Source organism: Mycetomoellerius zeteki, unplaced genomic scaffold, assembly GCF_001594055.1.
Source record: "Mycetomoellerius zeteki isolate Tzet28-1 unplaced genomic scaffold, Tzet1.0 scaffold138, whole genome shotgun sequence".
Lineage (NCBI taxonomy): Eukaryota > Metazoa > Arthropoda > Insecta > Hymenoptera > Formicidae > Mycetomoellerius > Mycetomoellerius zeteki.
This window is the reverse complement of record NW_017256319.1, coordinates 381,517-405,812: the sequence shown is the minus strand read 5'-3', so window position 1 is coordinate 405,812 and position 24,296 is coordinate 381,517. Positions and strand designations below refer to the sequence as shown.

The 24,296-nt window shown below is 30.8% G+C and overlaps 3 protein-coding genes across 3 annotated transcripts; 2 read left to right on the top strand and 1 right to left on the bottom strand.

Annotated features, from left to right (window-relative positions):
• The first annotated feature begins 5,675 nt into the window (after positions 1 to 5,675).
• Positions 5,676 to 16,239, top strand: LOC108731792 (tyrosine-protein kinase transmembrane receptor Ror). The gene is made up of 9 exons (XM_018462296.1): positions 5,676 to 6,400; positions 11,932 to 12,084; positions 12,442 to 12,533; positions 12,638 to 12,778; positions 13,079 to 13,241; positions 13,906 to 14,186; positions 14,476 to 14,649; positions 15,253 to 15,411; positions 15,508 to 16,239. Exons 1-9 carry the CDS (start codon positions 6,358 to 6,360, stop codon positions 15,808 to 15,810), a joined length of 1,509 nt encoding a protein of 502 aa, XP_018317798.1. The 5' UTR covers positions 5,676 to 6,357; the 3' UTR covers positions 15,811 to 16,239.
• Positions 16,240 to 18,552: 2,313 nt separating this feature from the next.
• LOC108731781 (heat shock factor protein) lies at positions 18,553 to 20,260 on the top strand. The gene is made up of 3 exons (XM_018462284.1): positions 18,553 to 19,101; positions 19,345 to 19,471; positions 20,061 to 20,260. Exons 1-3 carry the CDS (start codon positions 18,658 to 18,660, stop codon positions 20,258 to 20,260), a joined length of 771 nt encoding a protein of 256 aa, XP_018317786.1. The 5' UTR covers positions 18,553 to 18,657.
• Positions 20,261 to 22,119: 1,859 nt separating this feature from the next.
• LOC108731799 (GPN-loop GTPase 1) lies at positions 22,120 to 24,147 on the bottom strand. The gene is made up of 4 exons (XM_018462305.1): positions 23,892 to 24,147; positions 23,374 to 23,738; positions 22,927 to 23,156; positions 22,120 to 22,462 (listed from the first exon to the last, which is right to left on the bottom strand). Exons 1-4 carry the CDS (start codon positions 24,136 to 24,138, stop codon positions 22,120 to 22,122), a joined length of 1,185 nt encoding a protein of 394 aa, XP_018317807.1. The 5' UTR covers positions 24,139 to 24,147.
• Between the last annotated feature and the right edge of the window lie 149 nt (positions 24,148 to 24,296).

Sequence of the window (24,296 nt, the reverse complement as noted above, 5' to 3'; positions counted from 1 at the left end):
TTGGTGTATTCTTTTAGATCATCCAATCATAATTTTAGATCTAGAAGAATACGTCAATAGCAGCGAACGCTCACTCAACTGTTGAGTCCGCTGAATGCAGCCAGTAATTCTATGTTTTTAAGTCAGCCTCACCTTGCAAAACTTCTAGAAATGATGTAAGGCCGGAATCAGATGACGCATTGAATATTGCTTGCTTTCCAGCAAGGACATAGACACTGTCCACCATTTTAGTTCCTATTGTTTTGATTGGTCAAATTTCAATCTTTCAATCTTCAATCTCAATGGGCGCGTTCAAGTTGACAAAGCGGCTAGCCTGCTCACCGAGCAAATGAACGTAATTGGTTATTACTTATAGATCCAACCAATCATATTCAATCGCTCGATAAGCATGCCTAGCAGCTTTGCAGTCTTGAACTCGCCCAATGTGTCCTTGCTGGAAAGCACCCATTGAGATTGAAGATTGAAAGATTGAAATTTGACCAATCAAAACAATAGGAACTAAAATTTCTTTGTCCTCACTGGTCAAATTTTAATGTTCAATTTGAATCTTCAATGCTTAGTCTGATTCCGGCCTAATACTACTTTCGCCGCGCGGCAAAAGTTGAATTGAGTTCAATATTTTCATTCTCATATAACTCTTATTTCGATCTCTTATTCTGATGGCCTGAAGAACGTTCGGCGTTTAGGCTAATTGCCGGCTTTTAGCTCAACTTCCTAATTTCACCCGACCGTTAAACAAACGATGACGTTCGATACGCAGATTTGGCTATCGGCCGGCATTAAGCGAAAGGCCCAGATTTTTAGCTAACGGCCTGATTTATCTATCGGCCTACAACATATATATTATACACATAAATGAATTTAGTATTTACTTATGCAACAATTTTTTTATTAAAAAAAATTTATATATATATTATATATATAAGTATATTATTTTTAAAGTTATATGTTAAATTTTAGAATATTAACCAATTTAATTGAGGCTTTTAATTTAACTAAAATTAAATATACATTATAATATATCTGCAATAATCTGCATGTATTGCATATATTATTGAAAAATTTTTATGATTATTATAAAAAAATATATAAAGCATCATTTCAATTGAGCTCATACGGAAATCTGAATAAGATGACCTATTAATTATTTGATAAATATAGCTATGAATGAAGGTAAAACAATACTATATACAACGCTGACAATGAGAATAGAAAAGTATGTATAACAGATAAAACTGAACACAAATGAATGAAATGTGTGAATAAATTACTTTTCAGTTATATTATTTTTAAAATCTTTTGTCATGTAATAAAAAATATAAAAATTAATTTTTTTTATTCCATATATGTATATAATAAGTAATAAAACATATTTTCAGTCCATCAATATAAAATTCTTTCTCCAATTTTTAAAATTAGAAAACAATAAAAAATAATTTAACTGATTGTGAGTTTAAAATACTTTTACATTGATGAAATCGGACCTATATCAATCGTTTATCCGAATTTTTCCAAGCTCGTTAAATCATAAATGTACGATATCAACGTATCGTTTATCAGATATACATCCCTCGGGAACTCCTCGTTCTTATCTGTCATAGACTTTGTCCTCCATAAAAAAGACATTTTCTATCGCTTCTTATTCCATGTAGTATTATTTCGAAATGTAAGTTGTTCCAGTTGTTCTTCGTCATTTAAGAATCACCCATCTCGCGTGGAAACACAAACATCTCCGGCTGCTTTATTTTTTTAGACCAACCTCTTACGGCCACCATCTGCATGCATACCGACTTTATGTCACTCGGCTGTCGAACACGACAATCCGCAATGTTCAACGGGTGTAAACCACCCTGCAAATATCTTACCCTCTTTCTGATGTGATTTCAGACGACACTCTTTTCGTACAAAAACAAAATTTAGATATATTACGCACTTCGAAATTTTTATAGATATCATCGTGTAAAATTCTAAGATACTTATTTTTAAAAAATTTAATTTAGAAATTGCAACAAATCCATCTCGGATACTTCGGAGATTATTTAAAATATATATTATTATGGAAGAGAGAGTTGAATAATTGCGTCAATCATGAAAAAAATAGTATAACTTATAAAATTTGTCTTTTAGAAAATTTGTGTAAAGTATTTATAGATAAATATATCTATATAATAATATAGATAAAAAGATAAAATTCCATTTTATCGTCACACAAATAATGCCTTATTGGTTGCGGGATTATTATTGACAAGAATAAGATGTCACCCTGTTGTTTTAAAACCAAAATAACTGTATTAAAATGCAACAGGATAGAAATATAGCTTTTGTCAAACAGGTCTGACGTATGGTGCGAGAAAATGCTTCGGGGAAGAAGAAGAAGAAGAAGAAGAAGAAGCGACGCTATTCTTGTGTCCAGGTGTGAGCTTGTAACGCCAATGTAAATATACAACACTTATGCCATTCCGATGGAGGCTCCTCGGAAACTCTTAACATCTCTCCGCCTCTGTCTCGCATTTCCCGTGTCACTTTTGTATTTCGACTCATTTCTTGCCTACTTGGTACTTGTTTTGATTTTCAGAAACTATAAAACCACCCGTTTTATTAATGATCCACTGGATCCCCGGCGTTAAACCGACGTTATCCCTACGGAATCGGGAACATCAATCGTACGCTAATACCAAATGGCAATCCTTCAAAATTATTTTGGATCGGATCTCGTTGCGTCCCTCACAGAAACGGTCTTTCATTAACTGTTACTCTTCACGAGGGAGGAGACATAAACTCCCCCTTGTGCGCTTCGCAGAAAATGAACAAATTATAAAATGAAATAAAATCTGATAGTTTAACATTTTTCCTTTTTACATTTGAAACATATTGACACAAATGATTGTGAGTATCGCAATTGTAAAAAATACAAAGAAATTCACTTTTATTTAAAATATTAAGAATGGAAGTCTTACATCTCAAAGCATTACCAAAAATGTATAAAATTTATTCTATTATTACGTATCTGTATAAAATTTGAGCACAATTCTTTTATTGGTTTAAAAATCATTTAATTTTTTGTTTGTTTTGATTCTTATATAGAATTGCGGTATTGTACTTTATACTTACAACTTTAATAAGGTCATTACGAATTAAATCAAATTTTTTAATATGTACTCTATAATAAAACTTTAATAAAAATATCCGTGCAAAAGTTTATGTAGATCCATTTACTTGTTTAAAACTTATTTACTTAAAACTGTAGCAAAATATGATTATTTCGCTGCATAAAGTCATTATAAACCAAATTATTTATTATTTTGTCTTTCCAGTTAGTTCAGGGCGTATTTATGCCCTGACAAAAATTTTTTGGATGATATTAGTTGATATTGACCTTTTTGGCTGATACTTTTAGCCGATATATTGCACAGCCAAAACATCTTTCAATATCATTGTAATACGCATACGGTCCGTTAAGAATACAGCAAATTTTTTTCTAATTGTTAGTTTAATTAAAATATATTGTATCGAGTATATGCTGACAAGTGATTTCTGACAAGTTTCGGTAGTAGCATGCATGTGTACTGTGGACACGCGTATTTATTGGGACTCAGACATACATTGAGAAGTATACACGACTTCTGTACGGAACATTCATGTTCTCGAGAGTCGACTTGTTTATCATGATTGGAAGCTGAAACGTTGGGTTGTTCGCCAAGAGTAGCAAAGGGTGGGAGGCAGCAGTTCGTTAGGCAATAATGTATCAAGCTGACCATGATAGCGAATATTACATTTATTTGGCTAAGTTAAATAGTACACAAACTGTTAAGGAAAACAAATTTATCAATTTCCCATGTCTTTTCAATTAAATTATTAGGCAATGAAAAGTTATTGGCATTAAATATTTAATTCGTCATTTAAAACGGAATGAGAGCGCAATGGATGAAACAAAAATTTAAATATGGTCCGAACGAACAACCAAAAAAAAAAAGAAAAAGTTTGATCATCATTTTACATAATTTTTCATATTTTTCCTTTCTCATATCATATTTATTAAAGAATCTGGTTATTTTTGTTTACAAGTAACGATTATACATACAATATAAAATTACTAAATTATATACTCATTATCCTCTCCATTGTATCTGAGAATTGACTTAAAAAAAATCAAATTAAAAGTTAATAGTTACTGATAAAATGTAACTAAATTAAGTTAAAAAGTTAAGAATCCAAAATGTAACTAAGTTAAATTAAAATTAATTAACTTTTTAACTTTTTAATTTAACTTTTATCTTTTTAACTTAACACTACCCAACCCTGCTCATTTGATGTATATTCATCGTCCATTTGATATATATTCTGGCTTTTTTCATTGAAGAATATAAATTTTTTGTAAACTGTACGGTCGGTTTGAATGAAACTTTACGAGAACAAACTTAAGTGTTTACTTTATAATTATAACGATTTTTAAATTGCTGTCTTATACGCAAGTGTCTCATTTAAAAGAGAATAACTACATAATAAGGTTATACCTTCAACTTGTAATGTAAAATTCTATAAATGTAGAATTAAATATCTTCAAAATGATACGATAAAAGTCAATGAAATTTTTTTTCTAGATATTATTTTCTAGATATTGTTATCTTTTGTATTACATGTATATTATAAATTTGTCTTATATTTCATCAAACGAGAACCTCCTTAACATAGAGAAAAGCTTGCTCTATATATAAACTAGTTAGAAAGTTTCAAGTTTGAATATTTATTTCACATTTAATATTGAATTAATTATCAGCTAATGTAATTTTAAAATCTAATAACTTACTTTAGCATTATAAAAAAAATAACGAAAAAATAACAATAATTGTTACTTTTCAAGGAACGGTAATGATAAGCATTACTTTTTCAAAAAATAACGGTAACGGTAACACGTTACTTTTTTGAGGTAACGCGCACAACCCTGATATTCTTTAATTACAAAACGATAATTTGACTTATTTCATTTAGTACACCACATTTCAAATAAAAAAAAAAGAAATTAGATGGAATATCTGTATGTTTCCTCCAATTGAGAAAAAATAAACGATAAGCAGTAGCGATAGGGTTAGTGTTACGGAGAACGCATATATGTATATTGATACGACGCGCGCGTCAACGCATATTCATCTGTACAGACGATTTAGTTACCATCTCCAGATAAAACAATCCAATATCTTTGAAGGAGAAACGCTGTCTTAAAGCAACTAACAGTCAATTTCAACGAATCATTAAGATTGCCTTGAAGCAACTGCCATTTTTTTCGATTACTGTCTCTTGAATGTTGAGAAGATTTCTAGTCACCAGAACAACCTGTATATCTTCACAGCATAAACTTTTGTTGCCGTTAGTTTCGTACGCGATGATATTCGCGCGAACGCGTAGGTGGTCGAATAGGAACGTGTCAGGTGTGAGCCATGACAGTGCGTGAAGACGCACCCTTTTTTTAAGATATTCGGTGGCTTATGGCGAACCACCGTCACTTTCCGATAGCGTAGGTCGAGCCGTCAAGACGATGAATCTCGCGTAAATCTCTATCATACGCATGTGTGTAACACGCACGCACACGCTCGCTTCGTGCGATCGTGCTGGTGCTCCGCGCGCGCGTAGGAAAGCGAGGGAGTCTCGAAGACGGTCTTCAGTTTCGGTTAAGCGTTCATCGAAGAGAGAATACATCTCACACTTCGTCTCTCGGTCTCCACCTACGCCGTTTCCCCGTCGAATCACGCAGAGGTTTCGGCTTCCGGCTTAAGGCTTCAGCACCCACCCACACCGTTACCATTCCTACGGGGAGTGCGTGCTCAAAGGACTTCCGTTCTCCAACAATATGACTCGCCGTCACTTCGCGACCGATCTCGGTCAGAATTACGAAAAAAGCCGCTGGTGGAAATTCGAGGAACTTGAGAGCGGTGCGCAAATCTAGATCGGGAATAAAAAAAGAGAAAAAAATGCGGAGCTTATTCGATATCCTACTATGTATCACGTGATAATGCGTATGATGTAAGGCGAAAAAGAAAAAGAAAGATAAAGAGAGAGAGAGAAAGAGATGCTGTGATTTATCATCGTCGCGACAACCGTCCGTGGCAATATTTCTTGGATTTTTTTATAAAACCTCTTTTCACATTAATGTCCATTGTGGCATTTATGGGAGTAATACCTCTCTCGCTAAAGTAATGCCGATGCGATTAGCGTATCGATGGTAATTGCCGCTTCGTAGCAAACGAGAAAGAGTGCAAAGTGCGGTAAAGGAGTGCGAAGAATTATTTTTTTTTTAACCAGAGAGGGTGATTTGGTCCATTTGTTGTTTACTTGCACGGACGCGCGATATACGGACGAAAAATGCCGAGAAAACGAGGTCTTTCTACTCCCGAAACGCGAACAGGTAAGACACGTTTCAAATTTTGCACATGCTTCAATCTCTATTATTTTTATCGCATTAAATTTGAATACATTCTCTTTTTTAACCCAATACCGTTTCTTTTTTCGCAATAAAAATATTAAGATGTAAAAATATGTTAATATTAGAAACAAAAATTATATATACGTATACATGTGGAGTATATATAAAAAATTGTATTCTTTTTTTTAGAGGAAAATATATTTCTTATGATTAATTTCTATCGTTACATTTTTTTATGTGCGATTAAATGCTTATAAATCTGAAAGTTTGTTTTGACATACGCGTTTGCTTGCACCGGAGAAATCCTGAAAGCTTCTTTTGAGAAATCTGAATACACACGGTAGCTTGTTCCGCGTCTCATTGGGTTAATAGATTCGTGGAATAAACTAGAGTCATCTAATATGTATCAAATTCAATTAGATCTGTTACGTAAAGTACCAAGAAGTTCCCAATAATCAGTGAAAACGATAATTACTTCATAAATTGTATACGATGTTGGTTATAAGAAATCGTTAAACCGATTACAAATGTTTTATAAAACAATGCTACTTCACATAAATTTCAGTTGAAATATTTTTATATGTTGCATTTCTATTTTAAATTTGTCTTGCACGCAGTACACTATTAATATCTAAATATTTTAGTTAAAGTTTATGTTAGATAGGAAATAGAATGACTACATTCCAGGAATAAATGAAGCGATTTATAATGATGAATCGGTAATCATATCTGCGACCTAGAAATATTTATATATACTTCTGTTCAGTATTTCATGAAAAATTTAAAGAATTTAAAATTAAATAATAAAGCGATACGTTTTTACATAAATTTATTATTTGCTAAATGATATTTGAAAACTGTACAGCAATTAATAATATGGTATAATTAAAAATTTGTTTGCCGTAAATCGTCTACGTCATATACTTAACAAAACAATCTTATCTTCGTCAGTGCTAATTTAAATGTTATTGTATTTTAAACGTATTGCTATATACGTACTTTATTTAATACATGTAAATATAAATTTATCATTAAAAGATGGAAATATATAAAAAAATTGGTGTTGAAAACATTTATCTACTTGAATTTATGTACTAAACTTATCTACATTTCCATCAACAAATTCTTCTGGGAAGAAATTAGAAATTTAACTTGTTTTTTATCCTATCGTGTTATCTTTAATATCGTGAGTACTTTCGACCTTTCGGTGAGTCAGATTCGAGATAGTAACCACATTTGTCCCATTCATAATGTTAAAGATAATGTCATACTATTTAGAATTACATATGTAATGTCATGGCAAAAAAAGATAATAAAAGATAAATATTCACTATAAATTTGGTATTAAATTATCACACTCATATATACACAGAGCAATGACCGATAGTGTGTAATAAAATAGTAAATAGATGGCATAATTTTAGTTTACATTTAATTTAAAGTCTAGTTTACGTTTCATAAAAATTTTAACTTGATTATTAAATAAACTTAAGTATATCAAGATAAGATTACAAATAAATGTTAAGAGAACAAGTAAAAAATAAGAGGTTTTCGATCTCTCTCGATATTCTTCTATGTAAACTCAGAGTTAAATACAGAATCTATCATTTATACACTGATTGCAAATTTCATTTTGTATATATTTATGTGTATCTATACATATATTGTTTTACTAGCACCCTACGATATTCACCGATCTCTTTCGATCCTTTCATGAACCGCACGTTTACGCAGGATGAAGCGTCCGCTCATATAATGCCTCTATTGTAGTCTGTGCGTCTAAAGCTTGGATTTGCAAATAAACACGTCTCACCACATGTGGGTGTATTGAAGTTTCCAAATTTATCATTAATCATAACAGTTAAAAGACAATATAGTTTCAATTAGGATCGAATGTCATTACTATCTGTTGCTATTTCTATTAAGACAAAAGCACCCTTCAGTTTGGCTACTAACTGCAGTAAAGTACTATAACATAGTCAAGAAATTACATTAAACAGAATTTCGTGCATCGACAGTTCTATAAATAAATTATAAAATAAATGTTATATAATAATCATCTTTTTTGTACATTGAATCTCTGAAATGCAACTAAAAATGCAGCTTATCGCATTCATATAAATTTATATAAATCTTTTTTTTTTTTTTTTAATTTTGACTCAAAGCTCATCTATCAAGAAATTTCGTACTCGTCGAGAGAAAGCGTCATTAAGATTAGTAATTAATAAATAAACAATTTAATCGAGTGAAGTACTTAAAAAGTAACAAGTTATGCGGATGATTTTGCATTATATCATAATTACTGGATGTAAAGCGTAAACTAAAATAATTCTCCGCGAGCTTTACTACGCGATACTCGTGCTATCGAGGGTCAGCTGGCGGAGCCAATAGTGGTTTCTATGTCGTGTATATGGCAAAGAGCAGAGGTCAGTAATAATGTGACGTAAATGCGAAAATCACGATGTCTGCGGAGGTATAATTGATTGTGATGGATGATATTGAAACCAGCATTAATCCTCGATAAATTGCAAATGTGTCCGCAGGATCCTTTAAAAAGTAACGGCCCTTCTCTCGAGATGATCAGACGAGATGGTCGATCGTCAAACGCGGTCGCGTCGCTTTCGCGATGAAGGAGAAATCGTCTCTCTCTCCTTGTATTTCTGTCACAAGACTGGCGACGAACTTCACGTTAACTTATTGTATCCCACGTTATACTTTGCAGCGGGTAACGTCGCCGGCGTCAAGTACGGTGATCGATCTCCCCGAGAAACTGCCGATCTCATAAATGCGGTAAATCTTGTAATGAAGATACTTCGACGCAGGCATGGAATACGGGGCGATAATAGGTACACATAGCGAGACTCGTTGTCGGGGAGCGCTGACCGCAGAGATAACGCTTTGACCCGTTACAAGCTCCAAGAGTACCAAATGAATGCCTTCACTGTCTCTATTTTCCTGTGCCCAATCCAAATATGCGGCCCTTTTTCTCTTCCCTGGCTGCCCTTTACAAGTCGTTTGCAACGATCCTACGAATCTGCGACGGCGATCTCTTTGCTTCCCGGCACAACCGACGCCGACGCGATGATGGCAATGTTTCATCCGCTATCAAACTCATACCATGCTATGTAGGAATCTTGTAAATTTACATTTCATTTTAAATCCTTCATCTTTTTTTTATCTGAATGTAAGCCATTTAAAGCTGTAAGACGCAAAATGCAAGACTTCGATAAATCGAGTTATTATATTCAGAAACGAATTGAAATGATACGCTCGTTTTCTTACACAATACGATTATATGAAATACTATTATAGATTTTATTAATAACTTATTACTATAGATACATCGGATTTTTATGCAATTTGTTTCATTAAAAAAGCATTCTAAAAATGCATATTTATTTGTGCATATTATGCATATTTGCATATTTGTGCAAATTTACATATTTTGTGTATGTCTGCAAAAAATATCTGCATAAAAATTGGATGTCTATAAATTACACATTTCTTTGACGTTGACGACATTAGGTCTGTTTTTTATTGCTACACTTTCTGAATTGATACATATAGTGCAATAAGTTGAAATGAAACAAATATTCGTTTTCACGTCAACTTATTGCATCGATTCAGAGTGCAGCAATAAAAAACACTTATTGCATCGATTCAGAGTGGAGCAATAAAAAACAGACCATTTCTTTTTATTCACACATTAATACAATTTTAAAAGTTTTCAACGAATATCACTCTAGATTACAGTTTACTATGTTGATGAAAGATGATCGATTTAATTTCCTTGACGTTACCTTATTTAAGAACAATATTTAATACATGATTAGTACTTTACTCCCATCATCTCCTCTAAATATTTAAATTATTATTCTTGCCATTCAATGTGTCAGAATTTAATTACAATAATAGAATTAGATAGAATTCTTCTCTTATCGCACCCCATGTTTCACAAGAAAAATTTTGAATTAATCATTAATATTTTTCTTAACAATAGTTATCCTTTAGAATTAATAAACTGAGCGTTTTCATCAAATGTCAAAAAGACAAATTATCAACTTTTTCTCGATCTAATGTGGTATACAAAATCAATTGTCAGGATTGCATCCGTGGGACAAACGAAAAGATTGTTAAAGAATTAGTGAACATCAATAGAAACACAAAAGCACAGAAGTTATTATAGAGCATAGGATTGAACACAATCATGATTTTGATTGGAAAAACATAATGATACTAAATGAGGAAAGGAATTATAATAAAAGATTAATTCAGAGATTATTTTCATTAAAAAGCAAAAAAATGGATTAAATCTACAAAATGACACAGAATTATTGAAGCCTCTATATTATGATTTGGTCACGAAAGATTGAAGTTTCCATGTTACAAATAGTATCTCTTGGTTAAAATAGGGACATTTATTGTTTTTAAAACTTAGTGATTTTTCATTTATATGTTTGACTATAACTTTGTTTATTGGAGTATCTTACACATCATTTTTGTAACAGACCATCGTTAAATTGAATCCATGTCAGTTAAATTGACTTATAACTTTAATTTGTGACTTTATTAAATTTCTTTCATTTGATTATTTTTAGTGAAATAATTCTAAAATTACGCTTGTTCTATTCGACAAAATACAACAGACGTTACAAAAGAATTCAAGCATTGACAATAGCTTAACGATGATCTAACGACTCGAATATAGAACTCAATTTTTCATTATTATTGAATACTGTCATCTCTATCAATTACACTGAAGAGAACCCAATACCAGGGTTGAAACGTTCGTCTGTATTTAATTTAATTGTAATATATATTTATACACAAAGAACTTGTGTTGGCTCACATTGGCTTTTTCTCTGTATCATTATTTTTGATTATTTTAGGATTAGTTTCCTATTATTAAAAAAAAACTTATTAAAAAAAAACTTTACACTAAATTCCAACAATTTGACAGAAATAACCATTGTGAATAATAGCAAACAAGATAGGTACAAGAATTTTAGATACTTTCTTACCATTCCATACATATCTGACAATGAGATCTTTGAAAAATTCAATAAACTTTTTTAAATGGATGAGTCCTTTAGAACTATTATTGAAAATTATGCTATTAAAATCCAATAATCACTTCAATGCGGTTAAAATTAATATGTGTAGGAACGAAAGAAAATTTTCAAACGAAAATACTTGCAAGAGTGTTAAAAAACGCATCCAATCAACATTAGCCAGATGTAATGCAATTATTTCCAAATTTTCTAATTTTCAAAATTTGTAGATTTTTCTACTATTTTCTAAAAAATTGTACATTTTTCGTGAAATATTACTTTTATTATTTTCTTAATTTTAGAAAATTATAATTTATTTTATCATTGCACAGATTTTTTTTACAAAAAAAATGTAAATATTTTTTGCAAATATATAAAAAAATTGACAAGAAAATAAAAATTTCTACAAAATTGCTATTTTTGTAAATTTATATAGTTATTCATTGAAATTTTTTCCGCCAGGGAATTTCCAGATCAAAGCATGCAAGGATAATCCGTGGATTTGTGGAAAAGAAGCGGCCTGTCGTAGCTTCGCGGACAACACATCGAAATGTGTGTGTCCTCATGACTTATCATTACCGACATCAGACTTAAGATGTCCAAATCGTTTAATCGGTAAAGCTACTCTACTCTTTTACAAAAGTTTTACTACAAAAGATGAGCAATTTTAAATATAAAAATAAAAACGTAATAATAGTTTGCTGCAATGATTTACTTGACAATTGAAAGATTAAGAGGGCATGACTAATGCTCAATTTCTTCTCTAAATAAGTGTGGATAACTTTATCCATGAAATATCTACATTGTAATCTGGGAGATACCTCATGAATAAAGTTATCTAGAGGTGAAGAAATTAGAGATGACACTGAATACAAACCTCGGTTCCAAAAATTATAAATAAAGACAAAACCGTATTATAAATGCGGTATTAAGATTAATGTGACGTAATGTAATATGATAACAATATTTTAGTTCCTTTAACGCCTCGTCCTATATATAACATAATACCTCCAAGCGGCAACAACAGCACAAATAGCACGAATGTACTTCCGGAAGCTGAACAGGTATATTATATTCATTAAAATTGAAATTTTATATATTTAGATATCTGCAATAAACGCTGTTGTCTGTTTACTAGTATAATAATTATTTTAAATTAATATGACAGGTAGTCGGATTGAAATACAAGGTACCTGAAATCATAGGAGTAGTTATAGCTTTCGTCGCGGTAATTGTGTTCTTATTAAGCATTGTATATGGCGTAAGAAGACGGAGTTACAGCATCAAATCGCAAAGAAGTTCTTTAGATGTAAGTCGCCATAACTTTCTTTGAAACAATGCCATCCTAAGATGCATAAACAATGATTTATTTACATATTTGTACTATATTTTTCGTGTGTTCTTCTAATCTGGATCCAAAATTTTCTTTTTCTAAATAATTTATAGTCTATACTTCAACAGTAAATTTTATTTCAAAGTCATTTTTCTACTGCTTCAATTTTTGCACTCTTTTATTAATTGTGCATTCTACGAATATTTTATATATGTATTAATAATTGTGAATTTTTAATTATTCTTAATAATTATCTTGCTCGTCATATTTTATCAGGGAACTCCAATAAATCTGAAGAAAGACTTATTATTAGCGCATAAGTATACGTCTAATCCTCAATATTTTACCTGCACGCCTCCGGGAGTTCCGATAATACAACGTGAAAGTCTTATATTTCTTCACGACATCGGCGAAGGGTGCTTTGGAAAGGTTTACAAAGGTGAAATTTTGTGTTATATAATGTATGTGGAAACAAAATAAAATGAAAAAATTTATCAATTCTTTAAGTCAATTCTTCTGATCAATTTAATTAGGGAGTTATAACGTCGAGAAATAAATTTCTTTCATTATTTTTTAATATACTAGTTTCTCGTAGGACTGGCCGCTTCATAATGAATTCGATCACTTGCATTACACTGGATCAGTGCATATTAAAAGCTGCTTTATATAAAATATCTCAATGCAGTGATACAATATAATACGAATATTTAGTGTAATAGTGGTGGAGAAAATTTTATTAAAATTACACTAAAATTTTATTGTAAAAATAAATATTATTGATTAGCATCATATTTTAGAGGATACACGACAAAATTATAATACTAGTAAAAAAAAGTTATAATAATAGTAAACAAAAGTTTCCTTTATTACAATTTTTTGTGTATCCTCTAAAATATGATGCTAATCAATAATACTTATTTTCACAATAAAACAGTGTAATTTTAATGAAATTTTCTCTATCACTATTACATTATTCGAATTACTTATTGCACTAGTAGTATATTTTTATGCGGGCTGATCTAGTATAGTGTAAGTGACCGAATTAGCTATTAGAGTTATCACTAGATAATGCTAGATAATCTTTTATAATAAAAATTTTACAGGCGAGTGGCACAATGGAGACACGAAGGAGATTGTCGCTATAAAAGTTCTGAAAGACACTGCCACGCCTGAAACCGAGCAGGACTTTATGCGCGAAGTGGACATCATGTCTACGTTCGGCCATACGAACATTTTGTCCTTAAAGGGCATGGTACTTCGAGATGCGACGAATAATCCGTGGATGGTATTCGAATATATGCCGCATGGTGACCTCGCCGAGGTACTACGGGCAAATTCCTCGCAATTAAGATCGTTGAAACCTGGATTACAGCCATTAACGAAGGTATCATGTCACAATACCTTTGTAATTAATTGAAGAATTATAATGGTAATTAGTTGAAGAAATTGTGCAATAACATCGGTGAATTTACGTGGAACTTTAATCGCGAGTTGTCAGAGCAATTCTCATCATATCTTGAATTATGATTCACTGTGCGCGCGAATTGGCGTGTGACATTTCAATGTTTTTTTTCTATCTGAAATGCACCATCGCGTCATATATTATTGCAATGCAATTCTAGTGAAATTTTTTATCGGTAGAAGTAATTTAACGATGGTGTCATTGTTTATAGGACTCGCTACATTGGATATCGATTCAAATTGCGGCCGGTATGACGTATCTGTCAGCGCAAAGATTCGTGCATCGTGATTTAGCGTGTCGAAACTGTCTCGTGGGCTCAGGCTTAATAGTGAAAATCGCTGATTTCGGCATGTCACGAGATATTTACACTTGCGACTATTACAAGGTAAAATTTTTTTTAATAAATTTGTAACAATAATATATCTAGACAATACGCACTGTGTGTGTGTGTGTCTAGAAATCTTTATAATGTCTTTTAGATATCTTTTAGACATGCATAATGACTCAAAGACGTCCCCTTATGATGTTTTTATGATGTACTCCAGAAAATTTTGAGATTTTCTGGAGTAAGGACTCTTCAGAAAATTTTGAGATTTTCTGCATAGTTTTACGTCTTCTCCATTTCTTTTACACGGATATTATTAACGGAAAATTATTATAATTTTTAATTATATAATTTATTATATAATTATATAACGTTTAATTATATAATTATATGTATAATAAAGAGAGACGTCATGTGGCTCCGTATGAGAGCAACGTAACAGACAGCTAGGTCACGAATTTAAATCCCGCATTCCGTATGTATGGAACATTTTGTAACTGACTTAGCGAGAGTCACAAAGGAACTATATATATATATATATATATTTAGATTTAGGTGACTCTTTGACTTGATTCAGATATATAGGGACTGATATGGTTCCACTCATCTCCCTATTAATATACTACTAAATTATATAAATATTATAATTAACATCCTTTTCAGATTGGAGGATCACGTTTGCTGCCAGTACGTTGGATGTCGCCGGAAAGTGTAGTATATGGCAGGTTCACCTTAGAGACAGATGTATGGAGTTTTGGTGTAGTTCTTTGGGAAGTTTACTCATTTGGAAAGCAGCCATACTACGGATTCAGTAACGAAGAGGTCAGACCATGCAAGAGAGAATACCTTAAAATTTCTTTTTCAATTCATCAGTTCTATTAAATGGAGATCGTACGTGTTTCTCAACGATTGTTCCAGGTCGTGAAACTCATACTTCAAGGGACGATGCTTATTCTACCAGACGAGTGTCCGCCCCTCGTTTGCCAAATAATGCACGATTGTTGGAAGATCGAACCGCGGGAACGAATCAAGTTTCCCGATATTCTGGAGAGGCTGGAAAAAGCACAAAACGAATTGACCCGGCAAGGAACACTGCCCAGACCGCCGCAAGGTCCAGTGCTGCTACGGACCCCAGATGTTTTGGATCCGGATGGCTACTTGCTTCCGGCTCCTGCGATCCCTCGCGAGTATCTGCAGGCCCTTCCAGCTGTGTCCGATTGATATATTTGTGACAGTAAAAGAAATATTTGAACTGCAACTTTCGAAGTCATTTCGTGCGAATAAAGCGTGATACAAATTTGATATGCGTGAAGAATAAACCGATAAAAAATATGAAGCCTATAGAATCCCTATGAAGTAACGAAAACTAAGGCCTCTGAAACTCTTTAACATTGACGGTGTTGATGTCGTTACACTGTCGTTACACAAATATTAAAAATATACAATATAACGATATCGACACTGTAGTTAAGAGTAGTACAGATTAATAAAGGCCTAAAATTAATAATGTACCGGTTGTGAAGTGCACAGCTTATTATATTATTGAAGTTGACGACTGAACAGTATAAAGCACGAATATATCTTGTCATTATTATTTAGCGAAAGCAGCTTAGTAGATAAAAGATTGTCATCTATATATAGATAGGCTCTATGCACCAAATTTTATGGCAGATGCTTCGACAAGTTTGCAATCGGTTTCTGCAGCTTCTCGAGTTTCAAATATATAATATATATTGTAATATTGTGTATTTTTGTAATTAAATATTTTGTAATTAAAATACTTTCTATTAAGTTTTTTAGTCAATTATTTCACTTAATATTTTCGAAATTTTTATTAAGAAAAAACTGATCTCGAATTGATAAAAAAATTTTTCGTACTAACTTGACATAAAACGCTTTGTCGGATAACTAAGTTTTTACAATAAAAATTTAGATCAATGTCTATTTAGTATTTATATTATGTCACAATTCAATTAAAATATTAAACTAGGATGTAAAATTGATTTTACATTCTATTTTTAATCAAACAATCTATTAATGAATTAATCAATTGATAAATAAAGCTCCAATCCATCGTCCCAATGAATAATTACATTCTCGTAATAATTATTAAATATAAAAAAATGTAAACTATTATACGTATTATAAGGAATGAAGGAAAGTTTGAAATATCAAAGCTTTTGAATGCACATCCATGAGTATTAATGTCATTTTTATATTAGAACTATTTTATTAATGTTTTTAAGTGTAGTGGAAACGTATATTAGTGATAATAAAGATAATAATATTAGAGATAAATGTAAGTAGAATAAAGTAGTTAAATTACCGCCGTTAAGATGATACTGATGGAATCAATTTCTAAATCATATTACATTTATTGACCATAATATTTACAAAATTTTTTATTAATCGTTATTTCATATATTTATCTTTATGAAATTGATAATGTTATTAAGTTAAGAAATGTAAATAGAAAATATATTCTTAATAGTTTATATAAATAATATTATTTCCGAAGTATAACTAAATAAATGTAAAATAATACAACAACGATATTGTAATCAATTTTTATTAAAAAACTTATTGCCTCACACACACAATTAATATTCTTCTTTTCCTTCTTCCGCTCAACTCACAATTCATAAAAGAATTTGCAGCAGACGCGAAGAAATTATATAGATATACTCAATTAGCAAAGAACACCTTATACACAACGCGTTAAATATTTTTTCAATATATTCCAGCAAGCAAATTGACGTTATTTGTCATTATTTTGATATCAAAATGACATCTTTAACGTCATTTGACATCAAAATAACGACAAATAATGTCAACTTATTTTTTGGAATGTATATTGCACCCTCGCAAGAAAAGTGACATATACGTCGAAATTTCTTGAATTCCGTATTATGTGCGGATCTTGGACGTAGCCAGGATTTTATTTAGAGGGGGGATTAAATTAGAATTGAGACTTTTTCTCCCGGGGAGAAGCGGAAGGTAGTCCAGTGGTGTTATAGTAGATTATTGGACTAGTTTTTATTTTATATTATTTTTAATTAATTACTGAATAGATAAATCACAAAATCACGTATTTAATTCACTAATTTATTTTATTTTTCTCTTATAACATCGTAAATTGATTCTTAAAACTGAAACACTTAAATTTATGACATTAGTCATCTTAGATTCTCAGAACATCTTTCTATAATTTTCATCTCCAATTCTTTTTTCTTTTTTAAAACTAATTTTTTTCTTGTAAATTAAGCTATATATGCTTATTGTGCTGATTGTGTTTTAAATACATCAGCTTTCAATCAGGAAGTGATACAAATTGAATTCAGATACTTAAAAAGAACACAATTAGAGAAAAATGACAAACTAAAACAGAGATAATTTTTAAATACCGTAACAAAATTAATATCTACATTATATTTCTAGAAAACTCAAAATAAGCAATTTGTGAGCTTTAAATTAACTTATGTTTAATTTTGTAATAAATAATTAATTTTAAAATACGTTTTAAAATTTTCTTTTACTCTCTTCTGAAATTCATTTTTTTAGTTGTGTCACTTTTCTGAGGGAGTGCGATATATATATTCAAATTTGCTTCATTATTAATGTAAAAATAATTACGCGATTTATATCTGTTAATATAAACTGTTAATATATTTTTTTTTCATAGTTTGATAAAAGTAGAACAATCTATTATATTAACAAGAACCAATTGCAGTGAACGTAGAATAAATTAATATCTTTGAGATGGAGTGGATAGAAAAGAACGACGGGGAAACACGAAAAAAAATTTTTGGGAACCAGCTTGATATTCAAATCAGAATCACGATCACGGATCTGGATATAAAACAGATCAGTTTTCGATCAGCGATGCGCTCGTTTTTCAGGGATTGCCTTGATTGTTGTTGCCGTGATACGACAGTTATTTGTTTCGAAGGTGGCTTGGAGGAAGAACAAGACAAGACACGGACGGGACGAGAAACGTTCGAAACGCGCTGTTTTCGATTCGCGCGCGGCCGTTCGTTCGATCAACCATACCCAGCGACAACCACGAGGATGTACGAGGATTGCGTGCTGCAGTCGATGCGATTTCCGCAGAAGCTATGGCGAATAGTGAACGAGTGCGAGACCAGAGCGATCCAATGGGGTGCGAACGGCGACACCATACTGCTAAATTATAAGAGATTTCAGACGGAATACCTGGATACGCATCGGCCCATCTTCAAGACGAGCAATATCACTAGCTTCATCAGGCAGCTGAATCTCTATGGTTTCCGCAAGATTACTTGCCACGGCCGCGACCCAGCCTGCAACTCTTGCAACCCGCACGTGCATGAGTTCCTGCACGACAATTTCCGCGCCGACCGCATCGACTTGTTATCCAAGGTGTGCCGGAAAGCCGGTGGGAAGAGTCGGTGCTCGCAACATGAAGCCGCGAAAAACGAAGAAGAAAGCCCGCGATCGGAAACGAATCGCGTATCTCGCTTAAAACTATGTCAGGTATATTTGTCAAACGCGAGTTATGATATTTTCTATTCGTTGTATAGTGTAAGAAGAAGAAAGTTTATACGACTTCTTCTGAGTTTGATTTACATTGTAAACTAACGAAGAACGGAAAATTTGATTGTTAATATTTGTTAACTGATATCGATCTATTGCTTAACAAAAATATTTTGACTTCTTGGTAGATAATATAATATTCATACGCATATATGTGGTACTATAATTATTATAATTCGCAAGTTGGCGCTAACTGAAACTTTGGAACAAATTATCCAAGAATATCGACGAGAACACGATCAGGGAAAAAAATTGATTATAACAAAGGATAATACTCCAAAACAAATAAGAAACACTCGAGAAGATACAGGTACAATAAAAATTGAATTTGATTATTTATATCAAACCATATTAAGGTCCCTACTCTTAATAACAGTAAGGATTACATTGTTATTGCGAAGATTTTGTATTTAGTTGTAAAAAAATTATGCAATGACGATATAACTATCAGTAAGAGTTACAAAATAGGGATCTAAATTATTCAAAAAAGTTAATTTTATTTTTGTCATCAATATAAAAGATTTTTGAGAATAAACAATTTTTTTTCAATTTACACTATACAATTTATATTTTTCGTTGCTAATATTAACGTTTAAATTATTATGACAATAAAAACAGCAAAAGTACACATATTGAAACTTCTGTTATTCTTAATTTTATCAATATTAGAGAATGGAATTTGAACATTATTTGAGTTTTTAAAATATATTATTTTGAGATATATATATATATCAAAATTAATATATATATATGATATATTTAACAATTATTAATTATTAGTGTTAAACTTTTCCTTGAAATAAAATTTCCTCAAAAAGTTAATAGAAATATCGTTGATATCATTTTAACAATGTTTGAATGTTTCAAATATCTAAAATATTAATAATTATATGTTTCAGTTCCTGTTCTTTATGAGATTGAATTCAACAATGTTCGAGATCAGAAACCTATCATAGAACGAAATATAAGATACTCTGCCTACCAGTTTCTTCCTATAAAGCCCAATATATCGTCTGAACGCAAAATAATCTTGTCACCTCAGCGCATTGCTTTGATAGATAAACGTGGTTTGCCTTTTAATATTCAGAATATTCATTGAAATCAGTGCATAACTGCTGATTTTAATTTTCTCTTAACCAGTATTTACATTATAATATAAAGTTATTATAATATTATGTTTAATTTAATATAATTATTTAGATTAGAGTCACAAATCTGAGATACATTTGTAATATATAATGCATTAATATATATTAAGCAGTTATCTTGCAATGCATGCAACAGTTTTATATATATACAATATAATATATAATATATAATATATATAAATATAATATATAATATATATAAAACTGTTATATGTACAGATTGTTACGAAATACGCGAATCAAAGTGTTACAGTAAGAAAGTTTTCAAAAAATTGAGTAAAAAAGTTATTTGTAAATTTTTATTTTTTTTTAAACAATAGTTTGTGAAACAATAAGGATTTAATATGGCCAATTATAAACTAAATTTAGACGAATTACGTTTAATTACGTTTAAACGCTGAAGGACGCACTTACAATGTAGTTCTAAACGTAATTTGTAATTGGCTATATTTAAATATAAAAAATTATGACTTGAAATAAAAATATACATTTAACTTTTTTATTAATTAATTATATATATAGGGGAGACCGGGGATAAGCTGTAATTTGAATTTTGAGTGGCAAAAATATATCTTATGAGTTCCTAATTTATATTGTAGATAGCATCTCGTGTGTCTTCTTTACCAACGAAGTTTGGTTAGTTTAGGTGCGCCGTGTTGTTATGTTTAGGTAGTCAAATATGTTTTCAATAGTCAAAAGTAATTTTTGAGATTTCATTTTCTGAATCACATCATTTTTTCTGTATATGGATGAAATGAAGTTGCAAACACCAAAACTTTTTATTGCCATCTTGTAGTTTTATAATCACTCTATAAAACGCTAATAATCATTTGACTAAAATCATTAATTTTCTTATTGAAAGTTACAATTGAAAAAAAAGGTGGCCACTTAGTTCCGATCTCCCCCTATTATTAATGACTTCATTTTTCGAAAACTTTCTTGCTGTGGGGTGTTTTGCGAATTTCGAGACACCCATATACATTCATAAATTAAATGTATTTTAATATGCCATAATTGTAAAACAATTAGCATTTGTTTTATGACGAAATAATAAGTATACAAGATGTAATATGTATTTGAAAGATTTTTTTGAAAGTAAATTACTAGTTTAACATAGATTGTTCTAATTTTAGCAAGTTATTCTAACAGCTAAAAAGAAAATATAATAATTGGCTTACATTTGTGAATAATATGATAAGTGCAACGCGCATCACGAATCTCTATAACACATTACTGTTCACACAGCTTAAACTTTCAATTACTCTTAGATTAATAGACTTAAAATGCAATTAGATTATTAGAATAGCACTTAAATAAAAATTGAATATAAAAATAGCATTGATTTAAAACATTATTTTATTATATATATATATATATATACTCGTATATATACATACACATTTAATTATACTATTTTATTATATACATTTAATTATACTAAAAAGTTGACAAATGTAAAGTTAAAAACAAAAAATTTGAGAGATAGTCGAGTTTGTTGAAAATTAAAAAATATAAAACACCATACATAAATGCTTGAATCTGAATCATATAATTTGATTTTTACTATAAACATGGGCGTCGACAATCGATAAGGAATAAAATTTTCCACATTATAATTGTTACAGTAGAATCTACTTCAATGTACATATGATCTATCAGTGTTAGAAATTAAGGTTTAATTAAAGGATATTGTTCGTTTTACAATAAGAAATGAGGTTAAGCAATTTTTTTTAATTAAAACGTTTTATGGAAATTAAAACAATAATTTTTTGTTAAATAATTTGAGGAAATTATAAAAATACAATGATTATCAATTTTTACTTGTATTAGGTTCAGATTCTTGATTATTTTTGCGTTTAGCTTGTTCCATTCTATGTCTCTCTAAGAAATTTTTAAACGATTCTTCATTTTTCTCCTTTTCATCTTCATTTTCCTCAAAATTGTTTTCTGTTCCATCTTCGTCTTCGCTTGATTCATTGTATGCATGTCTCACATAGATTTCCGAAGTGTCGCGACCACTATTAACCGTTGTTACAAAAGACACAGCTTCTCCCATTGCCTTTTTATTAGCCTTTTCTAATTTTTCCTTCTTTTCCTTTTTTTCTTGAGCTTCTCTCTCCATCTTAAATTTTTCCCAATCTTTTTTGTAACCCCTTTAAAAATAAAAATTTAAATATCACAAACAATAAATATAATTATGTAGAATGATACGTTGCTCCGTATAAGAGCAAATTTTCTTTGCATGTGTAGTTGATGGTTCCTAAGTTCGAATCTGTTTTCCTATAGGTTTGTTCATAACATTTAATTTTCCAATAATCCTCTTATAAAAACTCAGGCATACATAAGGTTGTTGCGTCGCATGCTCCAACATGTTCCAATATGCCCCTACTATAGATCCTACTCACTCCAATGAGCACGTTAGAGTAAGTAGATTGGAAAATTAAATATTATGAGCATAGATTTCTATATAGAAGTTTGTAGTTGTAAATGAAGGAGTATAAAGGAGATGATAATCTGTTTTGAGAACTCATAAGATAATATATATATATATCGCACGCGCTGCACCATCACTGGCACTATGCGGCAATTTATATATTTTTAAAATGATAATTCTTACGTTTCATATTCCTTTACGGCAGCTTCAACCAGCTCTAGAAATTCATCAATTCCAGCACCCGTTATCGCAGAAACGCCACAACATTGCAAACAACTATAAAACTCATCTAGTGCAAGTGCCATGCTCCGTGTAAGATTGTTAATGTAACCGCTTTCCTTGTCGAGTGCTTCTTGGAAGGCTTCAAAATCATGCATCCAGTCAATTGCATAACTATGGTCAACAATATCAATCTAAAACATATTAATAATGCATTATTGAAGTGATTGTATCTGAGGCTGTGATCAAAGTCTCGCTACAAATGCTTTGAAGCGTTTGATGGACCAATTAGAAGAATTTTACAAACTGACCAATTAAAAAACGCTTCAAAGCGTTTGCAGCATCGCGTTGATCATACCCCATATTGTTGAAACATACACGCATTAAATAGTTAGGAAAAGATCTAATTACCTTATTCATAACTATAATAAAAGGTAGCTTAGTTTTATAAAGTATAGAACAAGCGTATAACATATTGGACATAAACGTAACAGGATTAACGCTTCTCACAGTATCTACGACATATACAATAATAGTTGGAAATTCAGATGCTAATCCTTCTGTTATAACTGAGCCACTAGCTGACCATGTAAACACCTCAATTTGTCCTGGTGTGTCAAAAACCACATAATTGTACTCTTTATTAGCTTTGTTAATAAGATGGATAACCTGATCAAACTTTGTGGTAAAAAGATTTAAACTTGTCACTATACCACCATTTGGGCCCAAGTTATATTGTTTCATCACTTCTTTGTAATTTACAGTATCTCTTACATCTGAAAAAGAACACAGCTCTGTTTAAGGCAAACGATAACGATAATAATGTTGATCATAATTATATATAAGTTTATATTTAAATTATATAAGTTTATAGCATTATAAATAATATTAATATTACTTAATCATATTAAACATAAGCTTATTTTTACCTATATTAGCAGGATATGAAACTTCTTTACATGCAGGATCTAAATTAACGACATATGGCTTTCCTTTATTATACAATCTAGAAACAAGTCTAGAGACAAATGATGTTTTTCCAGCACCAGCCATCCCAAGTACAATGATACATGGTATCTTCCTTTCATCTCTAGATTCGTCTTCCATTGTAGATGCAGTGTCCGAAACATTATTTGTTGTTTCTACAGTATCAGAGCTACTTTTGATATCTTCCATTTTTAAATCTATAAATTTTAAGTTTTACATTATTTTACTTTTACTGTAAACCAAAAATTTATTATATATATTATAACAATAAATATTTCTTTTCTACTTGTTAGACTTAATAGTTGTCTAGATAGATGTTACAATTTTATATTTATATATATATATAT